We start from the raw sequence: 17,119 nt of genomic DNA, 5'->3' as shown, positions 1-17,119 counted from the left end.
TGAAAGATATAGTGGATACCTTACAAATTTTACGCAGTGGAGCATCCACCCAAATTATATGACAGACAAGGCCGGCCATCGCTGACAGGTTTTTAATTTAAAATTATATAAATTTAAATTTAAAACTTTTTTAGCAATGGTCAGTCTGCTCTGTAATGTTTTACACATATGGAGTAGTTTAAATAAGAAATGAGTAGTTTAAATAAAAGATGAAATTGTTTTCTGGGGTATTTTTTTGGTTAATTTTAACCAAAATCAAGTAGAGATTTTTAAAAATCTGAGTTTAAGTTATTGAATTTGTAAAATTTAAGTGTTTTGGGTTTTTTCACGGTTCTGAAACTATTTATACATTCAAAAATGTGTTTTAAACAGCAAAAAAATCACAATATTGCTGGAAATTGTATTGGCGAAAAAGGTCATTTTAGACAATTGATTTTTTGGAACTTTGTTTTTTTAGTTTTTTTTTTGGTGCATCAAATATTTGTTAGAAATTAGAATAGTTCATGACTTCTACTAGCTTTCAAGATCAAGCACTTGAGGGGTAAGTCTACCACTTGGAGGCGAGATATTTAGAGTGTATTCTCTTCCATCTTCCTTTATTGGTTTCGTAAATGCGCAATCTTTTGTTTTTTTCTTTTGGTTCTTTCACAAGGACTTTAAGTAGTTTATGTAAGTCATAACTGATCTTGTTGGTAAAAGTTTTCCATTGAGAAATCCCTTTAGTAGGGCCAACCTTGGTCATCATATTTAATCTTAATTAAATAATGTATTGTTCTACCATAAAGTTCCAATCTCTTCCACTAATTCTTAAAATAGGAGTGAAGAATTCTTAAGGATGCATACTTCTTGACCCCACAAGCCCTAATCGGAGAAAACACCTTTGTCTTCTCCCTGTACCCAACCAAAAACCTTAAAACTCAAAATCCTTTCATTTTTTGTTTTGTTCATAAAATAATCCAACAGTTATAAATCAAAGGAAACCTTTTTTTTCTCCTAGTATAAAGTTAATAGTTTATTATATTTCTTAGACATTTTTATTCAAGGGTTTGTGCTTGAAAAATGGCCTTGTCACCCCTCTTTCACTAGGGATATGTATATGCATAGATTCACTTTTGATAGCACCATTGTAAGCCTAAGGAATGCAAGTCTAAAACCCTATAAATCCTTGTGAGATGATGATTATGTGAGAGTATGTCCTAGATTCCTGATGGTGGACAGTCATGGCTAGTCCTCTTAGTTTCATCTTCATTGTGCTTGGTTTTATGCCACTATTGACCTTCATTGTGCTTGGTTTTATGCCACTATTGACATCCCCTTGGTGGGTGGTAACTCTCTGCCTTGAAAGGTATTCTTATATGATGAGGTCTTATCCTAGCATTATGGAGGCGGTAAGACTCATGAATTATAGGAACATTCCATGTCTAACCTTAAAAAGGTGACCACTTACTGTTCTTTTCCATTCATTATCCGTTTGACCCTTATGCACCTATTTGTTCCCCACATGGTTGTCTTGTTGAGTCTATAAGCATTCCTTGGTCTCGGAGTCTTCATCTTGTCATAGTTCTTCAACATGGAAGTCTCACATTTTCCAATAATTTGTGGTTTCCAAGGCAATTTGTGGATCCCAATACACAAGTTCCCAAGTGGTCATTGGTCAAAAGGCTCAAACTATTCAACAAAATTTCTCCTTGCAGTGCCCCTTGGAACTTTTCAGAAATTATGATCCAGAGAGATGTTATGTTGTCTTTTTGTGGCGCACGTCAGCTTCAAAGAAGCTTTTGGAGGTTGTTCCTGGTCAAATGGGTCAAGTGAGCAATCAAAAGGCATGTACAAATTTTTTGCAGGAGAACTCAAGTTCTAGAATCTTCATATCAGCAAGGGCATTGACAATCTACACTTGGGATCACTTTTCTAGGGAGTTAACAACACGTGTGGAGACTAGGAGAGCCTTCCCAACAAATCTAAAGGAATTTTTTTGACTAAGGAAAGGTTGGAATGTCAAGAAAAGTCAATTTCTGCAAAGTGAAAGGCAAGTTGCCCATGAAAAAGGAAGAGGCTATCTCTAATTAAATCAAAGGACCAATTCAGCCTTAAAAGGCAAGTCATGGGACATTTCAAGAGACATTGAGTGAGGAAAGGAAGTTGTTGGGCCTCCCAAGGAATCTAAAATTATTTCAAGTCACTTCAAGCCAAGTCCACGTGAAATGTTATTGGGCATGTGTTATATTCTTTGCACAACTAGTTCTACACATTGTGCATTGTGCAGGGTACAATGGGTTGGTCAGAGGGCATCCTATTGCCCCCCATTTAGGGGGTTTGTAGGGGGTTAATAATTCCTCATCCAGTCAAAGATCAACAATGGAAATCAAGGCTTGAAAAGAAGAGATCCTCAAAGGAACAACCTTCACCAACAAAGTCAATTGTGGCTTGATAATCTTACTTAATACGTCTTGCTAGGGTTCCAATATTGATAAACAAAGCAAGGCACCAAATAATCACCAAACCACAAAGGAAGGAGAGGAATTACCTTAGAATGTCTTCCTTCTACGTGGTGGAATTTACCCTTCAATGCATCAATCTAGTTCAACTTTTCACCATGAATGTTTATGCACCAAATGAGAACCAAGATAGAGAAGCTTCAAGAATTGACAACAATAATTTACAAAGAAAGAAACCTTTACCTAACCATATGCTCCAATAAAGATATGTCAATTAAGCTCAAGGAGTGAACGCTTCAAAAATCTAACCACAAGTGCTAATGAGGAAGGATAACTCTTTATATGGAGAGTTGCTCAACTTCCTTTACAATAAAATAATATCTCATTTGAGATCCTTAGATCTAGCCTAGGGAAAGGGAAAATAATACTCTTCCATCTATTTAGTCAAAATACTTAAAAGTTCGGGTGGTCAAGCCACACATGCATAATGATCCATGTGAAATAATCCCAAAAGAGAGGGACATCCCCACTAATGAAGGAAGAAAGTGAGTCCAAGTTGCAGTGTTTAGCCTCCAAAGCCCTCTAAGGGGTAAATCCTCAACAAACCCCTCAAAGCATGCAAGTGAACTCTCTCAGGTCTCCTCCAAAGTGGATATGCGGGCCTCCAAAGTGAAATGTCCTACAAATCAAGAGTAAACTCCACCAAAAAGTGATGGCCTCTCAACTCCAAAGAACATGTGTGAAGTCTTCAACTCCAAAGAACATGTGTGAAGTCTTAAAGGTGTAGCAGTCCTCCTAAAATTATGCCAACATCCCTATCAAGTCAACGACGAACCAAATAAATCCACATGTGCCACACAAAAGCCCTCATAACTAAATATTGCATCCTCTAAGGTGGATGTCCTTTCAAATTAGGGCACATGCCTCAAACTGTGCAAGCGAGGTGAGATCTCCAAAATCTAGGATGTGGCATGGCATGAGAAGTCATGATACATTAAGAATAATTCTAAACTATTTTGACCAATGCCTTGGGAACCATGAACTACTTCGAGATATGTGAAGATGCCTGGGGAATATGGACTACCTTGGGAGTCATGACGATGCCCAAAGACTAGGATGAAGCCAAATGCTCAAGAAGAGCCACGCCACATCATATAATCCATCAGTATGTCATCAATCCCTCTAGCTCATCGTAAGCCATGATGATGAAACCAAATAACTGCCCCAACTATCCAAGGATCATAAAAAACACAAGGAGTAGTGAAGAAGTTCATTAGTAGTACCCCTATGCCAAAATAAGTGGTAACATGTAGCTTTAGTAGAACCTCTTCTTCCTCAAGCGTTACCATCTCCTTTTCCCACCATTCCGTTCTTACCCCTATTACATTTCTCTTTAGCCTTCAATGCATATAGAGTGTAATTTTATTGGAGCTAACTCATTTTGAAGCTGGAAATGTAGCCCATTGACATATAGAGTGTACTTTTATTGGAGCTAAATCATTTTGAAGCTGGAAATGTAGCCCATTGACATATATTGCTCCTATCTGCTTCTCATATTCTTTCTTATCCATCTTTATTTGCAACTTCATGAACTGTTATATTTATTCTTACATAGATGATACCTAAGTTTTTGGAATTACTTAAATAATTTATGGGCAGAAATGTTTCCTGCATATGATTCAATATCTTGGGTAAAAGTTCTACCTTTTCTTTGTCCTTTGTTCTCCTTGCTTTCTGAAGATTAGCCTGCCCTAGAGAAGCTTGGGATTTCATTTTTGTTGCTATAATTTACACTATTTTGGGGTCATCCTTGTTGATGTTCTCCATATCAAAATAGTTTTTAAATTCTTGTATCTAATCTAGGAAAAAATCTGGATTCAAGTATCCCCTAAATTTTGTGACTCTTTGTTCTTACTCCTTGATATGTCACCACATCAATCTAGGAACAAATCTGGATTCAAGTATCCCCTAAATTTTGTGACCATCTGTTCTTACTCCTTGATATGTCACCACATCAATTAATCTTTCCATGGGTTCTTGTTAATCCCCAGATTTGCCTATTGCAACTGGAGAGTTAAGATCCAACTAACTTTTATCAGGTTAGTATTCAAAGTCAGTTTTCACACGTTAGGGATGGCTCTTATGGAGATCAGATACAAGTTTTTTAGTAAGTTGAGTTCATTTCACAAGCGCATGCATATTCATCGGTTTTGGAGGAAATTGGTATTTTTAGTATTCTTCCTACTTCTTAGGAGGTAGAATTTGAAAGTCCACATATTAGAGATGGTTACATATTTGGTATCCTTGTGAGCTTTTGATGCTAATGAACCTTTTTTCGGGCGACATGCGAGCTAGTGCTATTTTTAGCATTTAGTGTCATGTCTCATATGATGATTCTGAGCATATATTCAGATTCCTTGTCGAAAGACGAATCAAATGAACATGATTGCATTAACATGTCAGAAGTGTCTATTTAGCAGTGCCTATCTTTAGGCATGCTATGTTTGGCAGGGTTCTCCAAGTAGTTCTTGGCAATTTTTTTGTATTTTCCTAATTTTTTGAGGGGGCTACTATTTTTAGCAGTGCTATTATTAGTAGGCATGGTTGCCAGGCAGGATTTCAAGTGGTAGCATGTGAAGGCACCATGCGGATGAATGTAGCAATGCTTTTTGACCTAATGCTAGTGCCATGTCATGAGAGAAAACCTAGGTGCCTTCTTGGTAAATTTACTACTGGCCTAATCTTTAGCTCCATGTTTCAATTATATTTTTAGGTGGATGACTCATCAGTGATTATTGGCAAAATGAGGTGCCCTTCTTCTAGATACCTCTTTGGATAAAATAGAAAATTATTAAAAGGAAAATTATATATTTAGACAAGAGGATCTTGCATGAGGAAGTTATTTTTTCAGACAACCAATTTATTTTATCTTCAACCTAGTCAACACCGTATGGATAGTGCATGAGATTGGGATAATTTTGGACCACACGACTGCACTTTATTTTTGGGTTTTCTTTAGTTCAAAGTGAGTTAATGATGGCATATGATGGAGGTTGAGTGAAGTGCATGGTTAGGATAATTTTGGACCAGCTCTTGCATGAGCTAGGTACCTTCCTTAGTGAGCTCAAAAAATCTATAAAGGAAGGGCACAGGGTCATTGTTAAATTCTTCTCTTCTTGCTGTCTATACTCTGAGCAGAGAATAAGATTGTGATCAGTCTTGTATTTTGTCTTCATGATGCAGCCATTCTCTTGACCAATACAAAGATACAGTTTGAATATGTTTTTCTTGCAGGTCTCTAACTTGATGCAATAATTTTTGCCTTGTGCAGTGGTGTGGACAGTTTTCATATCTCTATATTGATTATATCAGTCACCTTGGGCATATGCTTTCTTTCTGTCCTCTCATATTTTGTTGTTGCAAATTGAAATTCTCTCATTTTATTTAAATATCAATATTCCTTAATCTTGGTTTGCCTGCATGCATCCCAAGGACCATTTTCTATGTGATGACTACTTATATTAACACACAAATTACTTATATTAACACACATATTTTAAGTGATTTCCATCACAAACACTACGAACACTCCCTGAAATCACATAAACACTAGGAACACCCCCCTGAAATTGGAAAAACATCAATATGAATAGAGAAGCAGTGAGCTAGTGACCTTTGGGCTTATTGCTTACTAATTATTGCTCAAATTTCCAAGGCTTGGAGTCATTGCTGTCCCGTGATGCATTTTTGATTGACAACAGTTCTATCACACCAACCTGGCTTTTTAGGTTCTTATGTTCATCATGTTGCTGTCTGGACCCTAAGGTCTCTAAACTTCTGAGTAATTCTTCTCCAATAATCCACTGGCTCCCTGCATTTTTCCTTCCTCTGCTACCGCAGTTCATATGGACTCCTCTCTGCATTATTCTGAGGTTGGTCGGATACAAATATGATGTAGACAGCTCTGCACCCACAACTGTAGCTCTAGCAAAAATACGTGAAAGGACTCAACAAAGCAGAAAATAACAAATTTCCATACCAGGGAGGATTTCATTCCACAAATAGACAAACACATTATGGGGAAAAGACTCCGAGACCTAGAAACCCCCTCTCATTTCTCATGCCATCATAAAAAATGTAAACATTCAGCAGTCGCAGAATAAATCTGTTTTCAGCAACAATATATAACTTGCTCCACCTGTCCCAAAAACTCTCAATTAATTACATACTATCAAAATCATAAACATAAATTTAACGAGGTCTGGCTGCTACGAGATAAATCCCCAGTCATGTCACTTTTACTCTGTAGCTCCGTAAAACTGGAAGGTGACCCCACTTCTTCCACAATTTGGTGCATGTAATGGCAGTGCATGAGCCTACAACGTCTCTCTAGAAATCTGCATCATTCTTGGTATTAATGAATGTTAATATGTCCTGAAATCAATCTTTGATGCTGGTTTTCCAAGATATGCTTGGAACAATATATATTTTCTGCTTTCTATGAAATAATTTAATGCGAACAATAAACTAACAGTATAAGGTGAGGTTTGCAGTTAGTGATAGGCACTGCCTTATCAAAAAGTGCTCTGCAATCGCAGGTGTGAAGCTGTTTTTAGCACGCCTGAAAGAACGGGAATGCTTGATGAAACAACTCCAAGGAAACTGAACAGGGGAGTGAGAAACAAATCCATCTCTTCAATGCCGGATATTCCAGTTGTGCCAACCAGCGTAAAAGGATTCTCGCGCAAGAATCAGTTCATTAATGTCTTGGAAGAACTGCAGAAAAGTCCTGATCATTGCCAGCTGGAAAATATTGCAGCTTATAGGAAAGAAGACTTCACTGAAAGGGTCAGCATAATATTGAATTCCCTCTTTACTAGACTGTATTACAATGATTTTCTCGATTCAGTAATATCTAGTCAACATCATTCCATTGTATATTTGTATAAATTCATGTAAGGTTGAATATAGCTTCACCAGAATCAAGGTACATGCATGGCCATTTCTATCAGTAGATGCTTTTATTTTGCATAATTTGTTCAAAATATGTCGACTTTGGTTGCGTTTAAGTAAATATTGGACAAAGATGACTGAAGTGGTCATACCCACTGGGTTGGGAGTTCTTGCTTAAATTAGTTTATCTACAGTTATAAAATTGACTTCTTTACATGGATGTTTTCTACATCCATAGTGAGGGACCAGGGTACAATTAGTATTGTGAGCTATAAGCTGTTGACAGAAATTATAAACAGTTTCTTGTTATGATGTATCCTTCTAACGTTATGATGGGAACAATGTAGTTTTATCTCTTTTAAAATGGAAAAAGCAGACCTCCCACAGTGTAGATGTAAAAGAGCAATCTAGAGTACAATACGCTTAAATCCACTTAATGGCAAATGCTTTAGAAAATTAAGCTTAGTAAGTTTTGTGGATCTGACGCTGTCTATCTGGAAATTCTGCAATTTGAAATACAATGACCATCTTTACTGACTGAAATTAAGAATATAGAGCCAGGCTTTTTATGTTAGATAAGACCGTAAACAATACTTACGGCCTTTTTGAAATGCTTTGTACAGACAGAGTACCAAGAAAAAGGGAAAGATGAAAGAGGATTGGCAACTGGTATAATGCTGGAAGGAAAATACCTTCATAAAGAACATTTGCTACAACCATGGGCACTAATGTCAAACAGCAGCAAATTTGCAGAGAATTGTTCTGTTATCTGGAAAGTTTCAGACAGAAAAGGAAATGGATTGACTCAGAAGAAGGTCGCAGAAATTGTTCCTCGCCTGCAACGAACTAGGACATTTGAAAATTCCATCTCTCCTTTGAATCCATTATGCTCTACACAAATGTATCAACCAAATTCTGATTCAGAGGTATAATTGTATACCATATTTGAATGTACATAGTCGACTGTAATGACACCCATTAATCCATTGCACATATTCTATCATTATACTCTTCATCATTGCTCTCACGCTGTAAATTCTTTCTACGTCTGTCAATGGAACAGGGAGAAACAGAGCTCCCCCGAAGTACAATACAAGAGGACGAATTTATAAGAGAGAAAGATTCACTGTCTACAAGCAGCGATCCCATATCACTCGAGTCACTTTCCCGGTATTATTTCATTTCATTTTGAGCACTGTACATTTTGTCTGGTACTTCTTCTGATTTTTTAGTTTCCTTTAATTACAGCGCAGGAATTATACAGAATGCTGTATATTCCAGACCATCATCTCTTGTAAAACGCCCCAAGGATTTTGTATGTCCTCTCACAGATCAGGTATTTGAGGATCCGGTAACAATAGAGACTGGGCAAACTTATGAGTATGCAGCGATCCAGGAATGGCTGAATCGCGGCAATACAACATGTCCTGTAACTCAGCATACACTGGAAAGTTTGGCACTGCCAAAAACAAATTTTGTGATCAAGCGAGTCGTGGATGCTTGGAAATCAGAGCATCCGGGAATTTTGACAGGTCATGGCCATTCCAATGTACGACTGGTACATGCAAATTCATGTGAATTTAGAACTGAAAACCAAGTAGATTTAAGTGGCCCTGCAAAGGGATCACCTAGGCAATGTTCAGGTAAACCCAATGTAAACAGCCACATGGAAACTTCAAGCCCAAGTTTTCCATTGACTAGACATTTCACCCAGATTACAGGAAAATCATTTGATTCTACCCTTTCAGTTTCACATTCTCTTCTGAGTAACATGAAGCAAGCTATTGCCACCCTGTGCACTTCCAAAAATTTAATAGAATGTGAAAATGCTGCTCTAAATGTTTTCCGTGTTTGGTTGGAGTCAAATAGTCATCCCTTAGTAGAAGCAATCCTTTCGAAGGCTGCCATAATTGCTGAACTTATGGAGGTCCTGTCAATTTCTGAGAATGAAGAGGTTCTAAAAAATACAGTTTATATTTTGGCGGAGCTAGCAGTTAAAAGTGAAATAAACCGGAAGAGAATTCTCAAGGCAGACAGAGACCTTGAAATTATCATGCGCATTCTCAAAAGTAGCATTTTTCCGCAAGGAGTGGTCCTAGTATATCTTTTGAAGCTTCCAATTCCACAATTGGATTTGCTTGACATGATACCAATGCTCGTTGGAGTTCCAGAAAACTCCTCCGACCTAGAGCACTTAAATCCTACGCATTGCACACCTCAAGAAGCGGCAGTTTCATTACTAGAACAACTTCTTACTGTTTTTGATCATACTAAAAATTTAGAGAATGCAAAGCAAGTCATAGCTCTAGAAGGCATTCCATTTCTTTTACGCAGAATGGAATTAGGAAACCTCCATGAGAAGATTACTGCAGCATCTGTTCTCTCCTGCTGCATGCATGCGGATGGAAGATGTAGGTATATGCTGGTGAATGACATAAAAAGGGCTTCTATTGTTCAGCTGTTACACTATAACCAAAGCATATCCAGAACTGTTGCAATTGTTTTCCTCACAGAGCTGCTTCGTCTACCAAGGTATGTGACTGCTATCCATATCTCAGCGAGATATATTGGTTTTTCTTAGTATCTTAATTCATTGATGCAATAAGGACACATACCTAGGATTAGTTTAGAACTGCCATCTATTACATGTGCTTTCCCTCTTCTTCCTCTTTCTTTCTTTATTTTTTATAGTAGAGGAATTGGCAATTCGGCCAGTCTTAATCACATCACATGGGTCAGTTCTAGTTAGTAGCCAGACTCGTACTTGCGTGACATGGAGTCAATTCCAATCACTACCACTATAAGTTCTAGATGAACCACACCGTCCATGGGTAAATTTAGGGGATTTGAACCTAGAATCTCTTGAAACATAATACTTCATTTTCACGTCATATGGGGTCGGTTCTAGTTAGTAGCCAGACTCGTACTTGCGTGACATGGAATCAATTCCAGTCACTACCACTATAAGCTCTAGATGAACCACACCGTCCATGGGTAAACTTAGGGGATTTGAACCTAGAATCTCTTGAAACATAATACTTCATTTTCACGTCCATCGCCAATTGAGCCATTCCAGGAAGCTATATGTTTTCCATTTTAGGGGATTTGAACCTAGAATCTCTTGAAACACAATACTTCATTTTCACGTCCATCACCAATTGAACTATTCCAGGGAGCTATGTGTTTTCCATAGCCAATTGAGCTATTCCAGGGGGGCTATGTGATTTCCATTTTCAAGTGAAAGTATATTTATATATTTCAGTTTCTAAGGCCCATGCTTGGTGCATGCTGCCCAATTTTTAATATTATTGTCAAATTTCCAGTCCATCTATTAAACCTAGGATATGGTTAGTATCGGTCAAAGGAGCTTTATTTTGCTGGATGCATCCACCTGATTTTTTAATTTACTCTGCTTCTTTTTTGCACTTTACAGGAGGGCTTTGATTAACAAGCTGCTGAGAGAATTGCAAAATAAAGGGCTTCTAAATACTATGCACATTCTTTTGGTGTACATTCAAACAGCATTGCTTGAGGAGCAGCCGATGGCTGCAAGCTTGCTATTACAGCTAGATCTTCTGGTATACATGATTCTTTGTAGGGAAGGATATGCTTCATTATTTCTCTAAAATGTGTGGGATTTTGTACATTCTCAAGTTCAAATGAATATAACTTTATAGAGAATTTTTTTCAGGTAAAGAACCTGTAGTATTCCTTGTGAAGTATATTGATATTTGTCTTCCCTATGTAATACAAAATGATTACAGTTACAACCTCGACGATACAGTGTATATAGAGAAGAGGCACTAGAGTCCATCGTAGCTGCACTGCATTGTGAAACTAATGCAAAGGCACAAGTGCAATCTGCAGAAGCTCTTTTAATTTTGGGAGGGCGCTTCTCCTATCTTGGTCGAAACCTGTTAGAAGCTTTTTTGCTTAAAAAGGCTGGCCTCGAAGATGATTTTATAGATTCTTTGAAGGAAGAACAGGGGACTTTAGAAGATACTGTTGAGAGATGGGTATGGTCATGGAACATCGTTGTTATTTGATAACATAACATGTTATCTGATAAAGTATTTCTTCAATCCTTATTTGTTGGTTAATTGATTATGCAGAATGAAGATAAAAAAGCAGCGGGTGACTGGGAGAAAAAAATTACAGGCGTTGTATTGACCAAGGGCAAGTCATTATTTGAAGCTCTAGCTAAATCTTTATCGTCTGGGATTCCAGATTTAGCAAAACCCTGTCTTGTGACTGCCACATGGCTCAGTGATGCACTTGCATCAATGCCAGATAACGGCATGCAACTTGTTGCTTGCTCAATTTTGCTTCCACAGCTGGTTAAAATCTTACAGCCTGACTATCAACTTGAAGAAAGAGTACTTGCTTCCCTTTCACTTCATAGCTATATGAAAAACCCAGGTGAGTACCCACCTATAATGCACTATGAAGGTTATAACAACTACCCCTTGTTAGATCACAGTAGGATTTCGCTTATAGATTTACTGCCCTATTAATTTCATGATATTTCTAACGATTGTTTTGATGCTGGAAAAATTTGCAGAATGCATTCCCCTGCTTTCAAACTTTGCACAAGAAATAATTGGTCCTCTAGCAAGACTCGAATGGATTACTTGGACAGCGAAGGAGGTCCTTAACATTGTTACAAAGGATTCTCTCAGATCAGTATGTCATTTCGCATTTAGCAGAATTTAGCAGTCAACATATAATTTTCTAGAAGCTAGAAGACAGACAGAACCTATGACTGCTTGCATTTATTGTCTTCAAGTTTCTTTTTTGATTTCATAATTTTTTAATTGTAAGGTAAATACAGGATTTATCTTTGTATGTACTCCCTGACATTCAGACCATTATAAAGAAAATGAAATAATATGATGAATCTTACAGAGAAGTGTTGAATAGAATTATATTAACGCACAGATTTTTGTAAATGTTGAAGTAGCTAAAGTGGATGCTTCTGTGAATGGAAGAACTGAAGTGTTAAAGTATGGCAAAAGAAAACTATCTAGTGGCCATTTAGATGGCACAATCAAGGTTTGTCAACGCTTTCTTGTTTCTTAGACTTCACTAAATGTAGCTTAGTCATCTATTGTCTTGACTCGTCAGGCAATTTGAAAGTCTCGTTTTCTTTGTAGTCCAAATTAGCCGTGAATATAATGGCATATACTAAGATTTATTTTCTTCTTGATATTTCCTGCATCCCTGAATATCCATTCTTTTTGCAAATTTTCTCTTCTGAAGGTTTGGAATGTCAGTATTCAGAAGCCAAAGTTGAATATTGAGGTGAAAGGACACAATGGTCCTGTCAAGTGCCTAGCTTTCTTGCAATCATTAGATAGACTTTTCAGTGCATCTGTAGACATGTCTATCAAGGTATGGACACTTTCTTCCCTGGCAGTGACTCCAGTGAGGACGCGGTATAGTTAGTGATGAACAAAACAAGTAGTTAACTATTCTTGAGAGGATCATGCCTATAGGAACTCATGCTTTGGTGCCTAGCTGACTCAACAGCTATTATTTCGTAGAAACCTAATTCTTCATTTTAGGTGTATAATAGCATAACCTTCATTTTTCTAGAAAGTTCTGAAACTTCATAGGTGCTAACGCTCAATCTTTGTCAATTTACAGATCTGAAATCTCGATTCAGAAGGCCTTGTTTGCATACAGTTTGCGCAAAAAAATAAGTGGTGTAAATAATTTCTGCAAATGCTCTTCTGACATTAATCATTTCAGAAGGGCACGGAGTAAAGGTGCGTAAAACTGAGCATTAGAAGAGTTCTATCCGAATTATGTATGTATTCCTGTTATCAGGCTGATGAGTTTAGTTAGCAAGCTATAGCATACCAGTGAAGGATACAATTCTTGTTCTTGTTTATTAGCACACAAATTATAGACAACAGTGCTTAAATGTTTCCCATCGAAGCTAAAACCTTTATAACTAGCAAGTGTATGCGACTTTCCTGGAAAGAGAGCACAGCATAATCTATTTCATTGAGCCGAGGCTCGTTCCACAGTTCAGTATGATTGAGCCAGCTTATTCTATTATTTAGGACTTAGTATGACAAGGAGGAGTAGAAATGTATTTAAAAAAAATAAAAATAACAAAAATAAAATGTTCATTAAATAAAAAACAAAAAATAATGTAATAAAAATGAATATCCAAAATAATGGAATAAAAAAACAAAAATGAATATATATATATATATAAAAGTAGTTTTAATTAAAAATACTATAAAATATTAATAATTCCATTGTCACTGTGCTTACTCAGTGTTTGTTGATATTACTTTTTAATGTGCTTACTCAATCTTTGCTGATATTACTACCCATCTAAAGAATGAAAAGGTAAAGATATTTCACTTACACCCAACCATAAATAAAATATTTTGATGTGCATATCAAATCACATAATTTTTATCAACTTTATAAAAAAATAAAGTAATTAAAAGTTTTAAAAAATGAAATAATCTTGTATCAACTTTGTAGAGAAATAAAGTACTTAAAATTAAAAAAAAATAAAGTAATTTTGTATCAACTTTATACATAAATAAAGTAATTAAAAGTTAAAAAAATGAAGTTATATAATTATTTCACTTATAAAAAATGTTTCAGTATAGGAATTAGATAAACTATTCTGCTGTGGATGTTGACTAATTTAATTTAATCTCATCTTCCTATATGAGTATATTTTGAGAAAAAGTAAAAGAAAAAGCCAAAAAATACTATTAATAATAAAAAATTCAATGTAAAGCATTGATAAAATAATTTTGACTTGGAAGGTTAAGTATTCAAAAATATATTAATACCAGAAAAAATATTTTATTGTAAAAAATATGGTTTATAAATAAAATATGTTAATGTTCATGTTAAGTAAAATATTTAAATGTCAATTACACATATATTATATATGGTTAAAAAAATGTATATATCTAATCTATTTATACATTTAAAAATCCAATTTAAACAATGAAATATATATATATATATATATGACAATGCAAACATTTTGTTCAAATTTTGCACTCTAAATGGGCTTTGCATCTCAAAAGATTTGATCCCTCTCGATTCTTGCTATATTTGTGGTTATGATGGATCTATACGGGTGATAATGTCAAATGGAGTACATGGATAGAAACATGAATACCAGATCATAGTAAGAACCAAATTCATTACAAGAGATATAGATAATAACAACTTAATCATATGTGGTTGGGATAAAATAATAAATCTCTCTTGGGAATGAAATGTGACAAAAACTTAGTATATGATGGTTTGATGAGTTTTCTCAAATTGTCAATGACATGATCTTTGTTAGGAAACAAATGCAAAATTTAAGCACCACAATAACAATTCTTGCATTTTATTTGATTTAAATTAATTGTCATTGAACTTGCATTCATGGTTATGCAACTAAGAAGTACATTTGTTTATAGAATTGGCTTTGAAACAAGGTAAGTGGCTCCATGATTATATAATGAGAAGTGCATTTGAATATGATGTTGTCATTGGCAATGCATTTGTATACATGTATTTTCAATGTGGAATTTTTTGTTGCCTACAAGCCTAAGTCATAGGACACGTCCTCCAAGGACCCGTGTCCCGTATTTTACGTGTCGGACACGAAAACAGCCCTAAAACGTGTCGAAAACGTTTTTCATTGTGCCCTGTAAAATGTAAAATGTATCGCCGGTTTTCGTCGTGTCCTGCATCTGGAAAACGCGTATTCCGCTGATAGAAAACGTTGTCTGCATACACTGCAATTTTTTTGAAAGAAACAAATAATTTTTGAGTGGGGCAGCTTTATAATCAAGTATAGGCCCTAGTATTGATATGCTATTCATGGTAATGTTAAATTCTTAAAGTAAAAGTGACATTCTCCTTAATCTTCATTTTCATCCTTTTACTTAAATTTTTAACATTACCATGAAATGACTCAGGATGTTTGAGAGTGGTTCCAGCCTCATTGGATTTCATATGGAGAAAGTAGAATTTTAGATTTCATTCAAAATCCAGCAGACTTATCAGTTTTTCAGGATTTCAGGATTGGGAGATTGTAATGTTTCCAGGTGACACCACCTGCCCGGGCTACCCCTGCCACCAGTAGAGGACGTGCTCTACCTCCTATAGCTCCTACTTCTAGTTCTTCAGCTTCTAGAGCATAGCAAACTCCACTGTCAACTCCACCAGCACCAGCATCTACATCTAGAGGGAAAGGGAAAGCTGTGGCATTTTCTCGCAAGAGGGGTAGAGGAAATCAATAGGATTAGACTTTAGTTATTTTCTTATGTGCTTGTAAGTTGTACATGAACAATGAACATTGAATATTCAAGAATCAAGACCAAGCATATCACATTCTAATTTCTAAATAGTAAATTTTGATTCTATTTATTTTTTTTAAAGTGAACTATGAACTTTCAGAAGTAATTATATTTTAATTTGATTAAATAAGCTGCAACATGCAATTTAATATGGATAAAAAACTATATTTTGGTGTGTGTATATATATATATATATATAAAACGTGTCCCCTGTGTCTTGTTTCCAGGTCGTTGCGTTTCGTATTGAATACTCGTATTTACGTGTCCTCCATGTCTCGTGTCATGTGACTTAGCTACAAGCTATTCAAAAGAATGTTTAAATGATAGGTTGCCATCCCTATGAAGCCTTGACATTCCTTAGTGAAATGCAAGTTGTCTTGGCCATAAAGCCCAAGTCAGTGATGGTGATTAATGTTCTACCTACATCCGCAAATTAATTGGCCTTATACCGCGCTCTGTGGATCCATGATTTTTTTGATAAAGAATGGATTTGAATGTAATCTTCTTTTAAAAATGGAACACAACAATCTTTAATTGGAGTAGAATTAGTAAACCTATGTTGGGAATGAAATATGGCAAGAGTTTAATCCATGGTGAATGGTGAGGTTCCTCAAATTGTAAATGACAAGAACCTTATTAGGAATCAAATGTATGCTTCCAAAGGCATAACAAAATTCTTGCACTATATTTGATCTTAAATTAATGGACATGAAATATTGCATCCATGAAATTATCCGATAAGAAATACATTTGATTATAGAATTGGCTCCATAACAAGCTAAGTAGATACATTTATACTTTGGGGCAATGCATTGTAGACAAGTATGTCAAATGTGTAGATTCTAGCATTGACCACAAATTGTTCAAAATAATGCCTAAACAAGATGTTGGATGATGGAATGCAATCAAATGATTGTTGTGGTTATTCAATCACAACGATTAGTTATGCTTGCATATGTAGAGTTATTGGCTCTGGAATGAGGTAGGTTATCCATAAATGTTATGCAATAAAAATTGGATTTGAATGTATAATGAGGAAATTGCCTTCAAGAAATATATATACTACTAGAATAGAATATCAATTACAAGAATTGATCGTTAAAGTTGGTTTTAAGTAAAGGAAGCTTCCTCTTGATCATCATAATATTTCAAGAGTAAAATTACAAAAAGCATATCATTCACACCATCAAAGTTGACATCTAGTGTCAAGCTAATTTTCTTGTCGCTCTTGCTGAACACATTGTGCAGTACCATTTGTACTAGTGTTAACTCATTTCATAATCCATTATTTCGTAATCATCATGCTCATAAAACTTTGGAATATAATCTAAATCTACGATCAGTATCTCCAAGAAAAACCAATAAAATATGTTAGTAAAAGTAATACAATAA

The 17,119-nt window shown here is 35.7% G+C and overlaps 1 protein-coding gene across 1 annotated transcript in view; it reads left to right on the top strand.

Annotated features, from left to right (window-relative positions):
* LOC149237044 (putative E3 ubiquitin-protein ligase LIN) overlaps positions 1–13,116 on the top strand; it is a 100,423-nt gene extending 87,307 nt beyond the window's left edge. Inside the window, exons 2-12 of the mRNA XM_089369125.1 lie at positions 7,037–7,286; positions 8,015–8,317; positions 8,455–8,561; positions 8,640–9,923; positions 10,825–10,969; positions 11,156–11,407; positions 11,504–11,810; positions 11,953–12,074; positions 12,330–12,443; positions 12,651–12,782; positions 13,038–13,116. Of these exons, the coding sequence (XP_089225251.1) occupies positions 7,037–7,286; positions 8,015–8,317; positions 8,455–8,561; positions 8,640–9,923; positions 10,825–10,969; positions 11,156–11,407; positions 11,504–11,810; positions 11,953–12,074; positions 12,330–12,443; positions 12,651–12,782; positions 13,038–13,043 (3,022 nt within the window). The 3' untranslated portion in view covers positions 13,044–13,116. The remainder of the gene's footprint in view (positions 1–7,036; positions 7,287–8,014; positions 8,318–8,454; positions 8,562–8,639; positions 9,924–10,824; positions 10,970–11,155; positions 11,408–11,503; positions 11,811–11,952; positions 12,075–12,329; positions 12,444–12,650; positions 12,783–13,037) is intronic.
* Positions 13,117–17,119: the final 4,003 nt, after the last annotated feature.

Source organism: Pinus tabuliformis, chromosome 8 (assembly GCF_031772625.1).
Source record: "Pinus tabuliformis cultivar Carrire ecotype Pingquan chromosome 8, CPIR1, whole genome shotgun sequence".
In the NCBI taxonomy this organism is placed as follows: Eukaryota; Viridiplantae; Streptophyta; class Pinopsida; order Pinales; family Pinaceae; genus Pinus; species Pinus tabuliformis.
This window is presented reverse-complemented; position numbering and strand designations above follow the sequence as displayed.